Raw genomic sequence first — 10,024 nt, forward strand, 5'->3', positions numbered from 1 at the left:
TTAGCTACTTATGGTTGCTACTTATAGCATAGGTTGAATGCATGTAAAGTTATGCTACTTTGAACTTAGTTTATTTTGAAAACAATAGTGACCGCCGTTTAATTTTTTGATTTTGTGCTCAAAATATCATACTAAATCGATCCCAACCAAAAATTTGATGACAGGTATGTTGGCACTGGACGTGCACTTTAGCCAAAATTTCTTTCAATTAGATAATTGCTTTCATACATGTTCCTTCATAACATCATAATAGGCCTACCTACTAATTATTAGTTATATTTATTAGGGACTATAGTTACATTTTTGTTAGGGACATGAACTAAATTTTTTTCTAATATTTTGATTAGATTAAACCATATTTATTCCAATATGACCAGTATAAAATAACCCCCTTGAGAAATACTTTGAATAAATTGTAAATAGAAGCAATCATTCTCATTGATAGGCTACAATTTGATAATTAGTTCAGTACTATGTAAGGTCCTTGAAAACTCTCTTGTATTGGTTTATTTACTATCACTTATAAAATTCCTTTCAATTAGAAAATCGCTTTCATACATTTAATGTATCATTTGATTTCAGGCAAAGGTGGGAATAGAAGTGCAGACGCATATACCAAAATCCACCATGACAGACGAATATGCTGCCAACTACAGTTTTAGATTTAAAACTCCTTTCTACATCTGATGGAAACCATTTTCAGTAAGTTGCACTATACTATTTCCTAATAATATAAGACTTTATTAATTGACATATACCTAGAACCAATTTAGCGAAATCATGGAACTGTTCACCATGGTTACAAGTTATTTTTAGAACGTTGAACTGTCTGGTTACTAATAATTATTTCAGTTGTCTACTGGAAAGCGTAGTGCCAACACGTTGCTCTTGTATTGTGTTTTTGTTTCTGCTCAGTGCAGTATTATTATTATTATTATTGACGATTATTAGTATATTTTATTGATTATTTTCATGGGACACAAATTTACAAAGGAAATACCATATATTATTCACGGTAGTATGATATTTTTTATTTCAATGTGTCCATGGGATACTTATGAAGGCAAAAAACACTTGTGTAAAGCAAGAATAGATCTTAATTATAATTTAAATAGTTCAACAAATTATAACTTCAAATAATATAACATTAATTATTCATGAAATTATTCAACTACTTTACAGTACAGTAGTGTAATGCGCTTTATTTTTTGATAAAATAACAGCATTAAAGTCATTAAAAGTCATGATTATCTATTTTTTTATCATAATTGGGATAAATAAAAATCTTTATAATGCTTAAATGATGTTCATATATTCTTAGGGCTTATCTAGACTGTTTATTTTTGTGATAAAGCTAGGCAACCGTTGATGGGTTCGCATTGCTATGTTTCAGGAGTTGATAAAATAACGTTAATATCCTGAAATTCCTAAAGAAGCTGTTAGTTCTTTCCACAGACTTCATAAGGATAAAATTTCTAAAATGAGAATAGAATCTGTTTAAGAGAAAGAACTAAAACGATGCAGAAAAAACTAATAGAAAGTACAAAAACGTATTTGAAATGGTATTATCAAATCAAATTGTGTGTTCAAACGATTTGTTTTAGACTCGCCGGTAACATTTATAGGATTTTTACTGAAAATTAGTTTGATATTGTTTCAAAGGGGATAAAATGCTGAACATTTTGATGTCAATCACTTCTATGTAAAGTTGATGGTTGATTTGCTATGAGGGCTCAAAGTTGGCATTTTTACATTTGAATGCATGTTAAGCCAGGGCGAGAGGTCGCAGCATGACGTCACACCATAGCAGGCTGCTTCTCCACGCGTCTTATGTGATCAAGGCAACCTACTATTATACTATTCTTGAGTGTAAACCACCTGAACCAACCCATTTTTTTTTTTCAATTATAAGGAAATAGCAGTATCATCAAAGGCCAATGACATACATACGTACACAAAATTCATCATTAGTAAATTATTATTATTGATCATGTTTTCAAAGTATAAAAATAAAAATCCAAGAAAATATTTGACTTACAGATAGAAAATTGAATTGTCCAATATGTTGTGAAATGAAAATAGTTCATTCAATAAACTTATTTGTGAATAAAACAATCATGTCAAAAAGGCTTTCTTTTATGAAAGTATGGAATGATCATAAATTAGTAGTCCCAATACATATGGAGAAATTGCAAATCAGTTACTTGAATCAAAGAAGAACTCATCGTTTCGTACACTTCACCGCTTGCTCCCAATACTCTTTTCAAATTTCTTCTACATGTTTGCCTTTTTGCAACCAATGTCCAATCACTGCTACCCAAAGACGGAACCTCCTTCAAACACAGTTTTTCAAAAACCTTTGAAATTCAACGATACATATGCACATATACAGAGTGAGTCATATGTATGGGAACCCTTCAATAATTTGGAGACTGTTGTAGATATAATTCTGTAACTTTCAGGATAAGTTATTGATAGAATACTCTACCTTTTAATGTACAAACGAGTTCCAACCCCACATAACGGGTTTACTTGGGGGTTGTAACTGGATATTTAAAATGTAAACACCCATTGTGTGGTTAATCATTTTAAAGGTATTTTTAAAACAAGAAAGATGACATCAATAATAATGTTCTATGATAATTGTATCCAAAATGGCGGCTGATTGAAGTTTTAGTTTTTGAAGAAATGAGGGTTTGTAACTCAAATATTTAAAATGTAAACACCCATTGTGTGGTACATAATTTTAAAGGCCTTTTTAAATCAAGAATGACGACATCAATAAAAATGTTCTATGATACTTTTATAAAAAATGGTGGCTGATTGAAGTTTTAGTTTTTATAGAAATGATTGATAAAAGTAATAAAACTTAAAACAACACTTTTTTTGATGAATAACGAAACACATTGAAAAACTGATTATTTATTTAGTAATCTGTTTGGTACCTACTTTTTACTTTCCTTGCCCTATTACCATAGGTAAGGAAAGTATTGCTTAAGGTACCCCAATTTCTAAATTTCTATACGTTTGAAGGTCCCCTGAGTCCAAAAAACTGGTTTTTGGGTATTGGTCTGTGTGTGTGTGTGTGTGTGTGTGTGTGTGTGTGTGTGTGTGTGTGTGTGTATGAGTGTATGTGCGTCTGTGTACACGATATCTCATCTCCCAATTAACGGAATGACTTGGCATTTGGAACTTAAGGTCCTTTCACTATAAGGATCCGACACGAAGAATTTCGATCAAATGCAATTCAAGATGGCGGCTAAAATGGCGAAAATGTTGTCAAAAACAAGGTTTTTCGTGATTTTCTCTGAAACCGCTCCAACAATTTTGATCAAATTCATACCTAAAATAGTCATTGATAAGCTCTATCAACTGTCACAAGTCCCATATCTGTAAAAATTTCAGGAGCTCCGCCCCATCAATGCAGATAGAATCCCAATTATCAGGCTTCAGATACAATTGAAACAAAAAAAATCAAGTGGAGTAGATTGAGCATGAAAATCTCTACAATTAATGTTCAGTAACATTTTCAACTAAAATTGAAAATAAGCTTTAAATTCGAGAAAATGTGATTATTCAATTGCAAATTATTGTTGATTCTATTAAATCATTCACTATGAAGAGATAGCAGACCTCATGTGTGTCTCCAGCGTTATTACCCTGTCACCAGCTGGCTCAAATCACTGAATAGTAGACTTGAGATGCGCGGGAACAATAGCGTCAGGTGATCAATTTTCATAACGGCAAGGAAAGTTGTGTGAGTGCGCCACACCAGATTTTTACATTTCATTTCAAAAGATGCTCCCGAAATGCTCCCCTTTATTCTCTCGTTTGACAGTGTGCAAAACTGTCATAAATGTAAATGAGATGTCCTTATGAAGGTCTAAATCAACCACTTATGAGGGGTTAAAATTCATTTATGTATGTCAAAAGGTAGAGTATTCGACCAATAACTTATCCTGAAAGTTACAGTATGTATATCAGTCTCCAACTTATAAAAGTTTTTAAGCTACATAATCAGCATTCTGAGAATTAGTTACCGAGAAATTTCATATTTTACTCATAATAACCTATTAAGTTATCCCACTAAACTGTACATTTCATATTTTACAGGACCAAGAGCAGAGAGACTACGCCTCATGAAGCTCAAATCGAGGACGATAGCAGTTCAAAGTAAAAATATATAATTAGTTATAAATTGAAAGTTCAATTTTTGTAATATTTAATAAAAATCATTGCATTTTATTGAAAATAATGCTTTCTTATTTACATTTTTCGCTCATATAGATATACTCTGAAGTTAAGCTTTAAAGAAAATAAACTAATATAGATATTAATATATAATATTTAATATTTTAATAGATATTCAAAGTAATAATTGATGTGTTACTCAGATGTATATGAACTGTATTCCATTTGAGGTGTTGCAAGCATAGAGGGCTGTTGAACTAGAGCAGATTTGATTTAATTAATTCATCGAATGGCGAGTGACTCATGCACTGCTCCCTCTCAGGACAGTCTGCAAGCTGTTATTGGTTAGCAGAGGTCGATCTCGACTCAATCAATACAGCTACAGAGACAGTTTATAGACTGCCCTGACAGGAGAGAATGAATAAGTAATTTGCCATTCACAGGAGAATTTTAAAGAATATTTTAATTTGAATAATATTAAAAATATAAAATATATATTAATAATCTGATTCACTGCAATCCAATATAAATGCTTAATCATAATTCAAATTTCATCCAGAATTTGAAATAAATCTGTAATTCTTATTATTCATGATTCAATTATTCTTCCAAACTAATGCTCCAATCTTACTATTGCCTTAATACTCTATTTCTATACTCAGTGGACATCTATACATTCTACATATAGATGAAATCTATATAATATATAGATATTATATAATCTATATATTATATATAGATTTCATCTATAATTATATAGAATGTATAGATGTCCACTGAGTATAGAAATAGAGTATTAGGGCAATAGTAAGATTGGAGCATTAGTTTGGAAGAATAATTGAATCATGAATAATAAGAGTTACAGATTTATTTCAAATTCTGGATGAAATTTGAATTATGATTAAGCATTGATATTGGATTGCACTGACCTTAAATCAGGATTGATTCACTCTAAACATCCAGCTTGAATCCGACTCTAATTGATCTAGAATCACAATAGAATCGAGCTTGAATTTCGTGAAAGGTGTGCCAGGTGGCCTTGAATGGGGGGATTGCATCCAGCATGCGTTTCAAGCCTGAGTCAAGACTGCATCTCAATCCTGATTTGACCGTGCATCTCGGGCCTGAATCGAGCTCGCAACGCGACCTTGATTTTAGCTCGCAGCACCAGCCTGATTAGAGCCTGCATTTCGAGCTCGAAACTGGCTTGAACGATGTATAAACGGGCTCTTGAATTTAACTCATTTCGAGCAAAACGCATGCGAATGAAATCTTGAATCAAGCCCTCAAGTTTGACAAAATGAGCTTGTTTTGATTTCGATTCAAGTTGATTTTGCTGATTGGGTATGCACGTCACATAGTGTTAGTATAGCTCTTTCCAATTTGTTTCCCAAATTTATTGAAGTTTCCCAGTTTATCTCATGATAGTTTGACATCATAGGTAAGTTCATACACAGCAGAGTCGGCAACTCAGATAATCTATCTGAAAAGTTGAAATTTTCAGTTAAACAGCACGTTGCGTGAATTACACTTGCAAAAAATCCACCTGACTTGCCATGAAATGGAGCAGCTCTGTGACGGCCTGCGATCTATCCACTCTCTGGAAATGCTCGATCTTTCGACCAATCTCATTGGTGATGAAGGATCCACATATATCAGTGAATATCTCCTAACAAAGCCACCTTTGAAGGCTCTCAACCTCAGCCACAATCGAATTGGAAATAAAGGAGCAGAGTAAGTGTAATCATCCGTTCTCATATATTCTTAAAATGTATTAATTCAGGGCTACTAGAATTAAGAGCATTATATTTTTATTATAATATTATATATATAGCTGCTTAGAGATAGGGAATACTATATAGTCAGGTCGACGTTATAATGGAAGTGGAGGAAGCATTTTGTTTTGGACAATAGTCAAGGGTCAATTGGACCCTTGCGGAGCACGGGTTACGTGATGGTCTGAAATAATTGGACTTGAGATACATAACAGTATGATTGAGCTGGATATTAGGCTTATTAGTCGACTTAGAAGTGAGTTTTACCATAGAGAAACAATAGCGTAAGTTTATCAGAGATTGACAATGGTGTAATAACCGAAGCCGGTCTTTCTAATTATCAATAAATCAGTGGTTTTTTAACAATTTCTTAGTCTTTTTCATTCAATATGAATAATTACCACAATATCAACTTCTCAACTACACAAAAAATAGCGTAAGTAGATATTCCATGGTATAGGGCGTTTATGTCGCAACTTTTACTGTTATCTCAAGCTGATTACTGTTGATTATTGTCGAATTTCACTGTTTTGTTGGGGTGAGAGTGTATGAACGGCACAATATGTTAGACTACCAGTGTCACACAGCTACACGGGAAAGAATTAAATGAACTATCGGCTTGAGATAACAGTAGAAGATGCGACATAAACGCCCTATATACCATGGGATATCTACTTATGATATTGTTTCTCTATGGTTTTAATCATATATATCTTGTAAGATTTTCAGTGAGCTCTCGAATGAAATTGATAGAAGAATAAAGATCCCATGGAAAGAGTGATAAAAAAGCCTTCTTTTTTTTAATATAAATATTCAATATAAAATTGACTTCAGTTCAGTAGCTAAAATTTATTTTTATACAGCTATTTTGTTTTTGGCAATTAGATAAATAAAAAACCTCATAAACAATAGTTTTAAGTAAACATAGACATAGAGAAACGATAGCATATCACGCTATTGTTTCTCTATGGCATAGACCTATAAAAAGTGGCCTCTATTATCGAAAGTCTGGGTTTTCTGAAGAAATTTTGGACTAGTTGTAATATAGTAGGCTAATAATAGGCTACTATGAAGCTATAGGGATAGAGATGCTAAGATACTGTGTTGAAGCCAATATTTCAGACTTATCAGATTAATATTGGATGAATATTCATTTTCCAGTTCTCTAGCAAGATGCCTAGTATACTCAGATCTCAAGTATCTTGATGTATCATTCAATCAAATAAAGGATAGTGCGATTCAATTCCTTCTCTACAATATCCCAAAGCAAGCCAGTAAAAGACTACTATTGTTCTTTTTAAGAGGCAATGAGATCAAGGATCAAGAAACACTGTCTGTAAGTCATTTACTACCGTATCATCTATCCAATTTATATGGAAATCAGTTTTCTATGGGAAATTGAGAGAAGAGAATTTGTTACTATAATTCTAGTTTAACTTTTAAAAGCACAGCTACCGGTACTGAAGAGTTTACTTGATTTTTTTATATTTTTTTAATCAGTATTAAAAGAGCACGTTATCAAGTTGATGAAGATTGGTCATTGATCATAATATTAAAGGAGTGCATTTCAATGTAATATCAAAATTTTGTATCATTTAATGATTGGACACGTCGTACTAGGTCTATGAATTCAAGAGATTGCTCCACAAGATGGGTGATAAGAAATGTAGGTTCTACCCATGATGAATCTTCATATTTAATATAAGTTACCACTAACAAATTTCAAATCTAAAAAATATTTTTGATAACAATATGAAATTGAATATTCTATGGCTTTCATTGGTCTGGATAGCATTTTTGATAACTCCTTTCCCTGTTTAAACAATTATTTCATCAGAAATATTATAGATCCACTCTTCTAGTCAAGATTTCTATAAAGAACTATCTTCAATCATTTTTTAAACCTTATTATTTTCATCTCAAATTCAAGCTTTGATAATATATCAATCAATAGCCTACTTTTGTGATTTCCACTTGATTCACCAATATACCGTAGGTATTTATACAGTCATTATTTTTACTGCGAGGAAGATTCATTTACTTACTGATAAGCGCTTTCTAGAATTAAGTCAATTCGATAATTATTAATAATAATTATCATAATCATTCGACAAAAATTGTTGAATATATCTTGAATGTCTCTTCAATATATCTTTATTCTTCAATCTCTTTAATAAGGGAATCTCCAATTTGTATCATTCAAAAAAATTCATCCAGAAAAAGTTATGTAGGTACAGTAGAGTTGTACCTATACCTATAGTCTTGTTTCAAAAAATAAGGTGGCCTAACTACATCAAATTTTTACTCGAATAATTTGTTAGTTAAATTCAGTAAGTTTATAATAAATGATATATGGGAATGATAACATAATGTCAGAAACTAAAATGAAATAGTTTTGATACCAGTTTGTGGAGAAATTCAACTTTATTGGTATTACTATAAATCAATAATTTTCATAGTCTTACAAATAATAACTCATAAAATAGTTTATGGAATGCTTGGCATCATAATGAAGTTTACATACGGTAATAATAATATCGAGTGACCTGGCTGGCTCAGGTCTGGTGTCAGAGTTTTCAGGTCGCACGTGATCACTATGTATGTGCAGTATAGTCTACATTAACTATAAATAAGTGATAATTTGTTCATGATTTAATGTATTGGGATGGATGTAGGCCTAGCATATAGTAATTATTGTGTAGATTTTAATGGAAAATATTTTCCAGAAAACATCTCTATATTTTCAATATTCAGCAGATTTTTCAAATCTATGTTTCACAGGTTCTTCAAATCCTTATTGATGCAAAGATTATTAATTCTGAAACTTGTGACTTGACGGTCTATAAAGCTTATGGAGATGAGCATTTAAGTTTGGCACATAATCAAATGGTGGATATATTCAGAGAAGAATACTATTCTGTATCAAAAGAAACAGACAACTTCAAACAGCAATCCATCAGAGAAAAGAATACCAGAAAGCACATCCATTTCGTCTCATCCTGGCCAATGCCCCTCTCAATAGTGCCAGAGTTTGGAACTCCATTCATAGATTAGAAATTTCTTCAAATAATTATTCATTTTTTTTAGTGATTGAGAATGTACAACTCATTACCTTTTTCTATTGAATATAGGACAATCCTATATGCTTATTGTAATTTCAATGTCATTGATTAAAAAGAACGTCAACAGCGGTCCTCTCGAATCCAGAGAAAGGTCTTGGGAAAATTAAATTTCCTCCTGATACTTCTATACCAAGGATGTATTTTTCATATACGAAATTTTTATAGTATAATAATAAAAATCTGAATTTGATATTGACTCATATTCTGTTGGCCTATGATCATTCTGTTAGCTTATTTCATTTTCTTTATGCCTGTTTTGTTACATCAAACCTGCAAGAAAGGTCTCCCTGTTCTATTTTTATGCTCAACAATAAGATACCAAGTTCAGCTCAAAAGTAAAAAGGTACGTTCTGTTATTTCAATTTATTTTTATTAAAATCTTCAACTTGAGTAGCCTAAACAGTATTGACTATATGACTTGAAACTTATAAATAGAAACACCTATCATGTGTTACATCATTCAATACATCATTATTATAGGTGGTAGATACGGTTGGCCTCTCATTAGGCCTACAAGATAAATAAATGAGGAAAAAATCGCTTCATAGAAATTTCGTCCATAGCAGACTTTGCGAAATATTGACTTATGTCATTATTCAATGTGCTCTGTATTTTCATTCTTGTATTACGGTATTGATTTTGATATACGGTAATTATCTACTATATTAATTTTTGTATCCTAGCCTACAACAAAAACATCAACATATCATTATAAAATTAAACTATAAATATCCTTCAACAACTTACAGGCTATTGATAAAATTAAAATTATAAAATACTATAAACCATAATTTTATTTCCATTGATTCACACAATAATAATTATTTTCCAATGTACACTTCTTCAACAACCGATAAACGTCTACTCATTATTCGTGCAATTTCAAATTTTTGTAGTTAGTTTAGGCTACTTCAGACAGTATGCACTTAATAGCGC

General features: G+C 31.6%; 1 protein-coding gene and 1 long non-coding RNA gene across 2 annotated transcripts; both read left to right on the plus strand.

Moving 5' to 3' along the window:
* Nucleotides 1–545: 545 nt before the first annotated feature.
* Nucleotides 546–4,252, plus strand: LOC120349813. Its single transcript, XR_005570429.1, has 2 exons — nt 546–702; nt 4,114–4,252. It is a non-coding gene; the product is annotated as an uncharacterized LOC120349813 (long non-coding RNA).
* A 1,449-nt stretch (nt 4,253–5,701) lies between these two features.
* Nucleotides 5,702–9,288, plus strand: LOC111051596 (protein NLRC5-like). The gene is made up of 3 exons (XM_039420748.1): nt 5,702–5,925; nt 7,128–7,302; nt 8,748–9,288. Exons 1-3 carry the CDS (start codon nt 5,753–5,755, stop codon nt 9,018–9,020), a joined length of 621 nt encoding a protein of 206 aa, XP_039276682.1. The 5' UTR covers nt 5,702–5,752; the 3' UTR covers nt 9,021–9,288.
* Nucleotides 9,289–10,024: the final 736 nt, after the last annotated feature.

This window comes from Nilaparvata lugens, chromosome 2 (assembly GCF_014356525.2).
Source record: "Nilaparvata lugens isolate BPH chromosome 2, ASM1435652v1, whole genome shotgun sequence".
In the NCBI taxonomy this organism is placed as follows: domain Eukaryota; kingdom Metazoa; phylum Arthropoda; class Insecta; order Hemiptera; family Delphacidae; genus Nilaparvata; species Nilaparvata lugens.

Coding starts and splice junctions, on each gene's coding strand:
- LOC111051596 (XM_039420748.1), top strand. CDS start 5,753: ATGGAGCAGCTCTGTGACGGCCTGCGATCTATCCACTCTCTGGAAATG. Junction 5,926..7,127: donor ATTGGAAATAAAGGAGCAGA/GTAAGTGTAATC, acceptor TTCATTTTCCAG/TTCTCTAGCAAGATGCCTAG. Junction 7,303..8,747: donor AGGATCAAGAAACACTGTCT/GTAAGTCATTTA, acceptor TATGTTTCACAG/GTTCTTCAAATCCTTATTGA.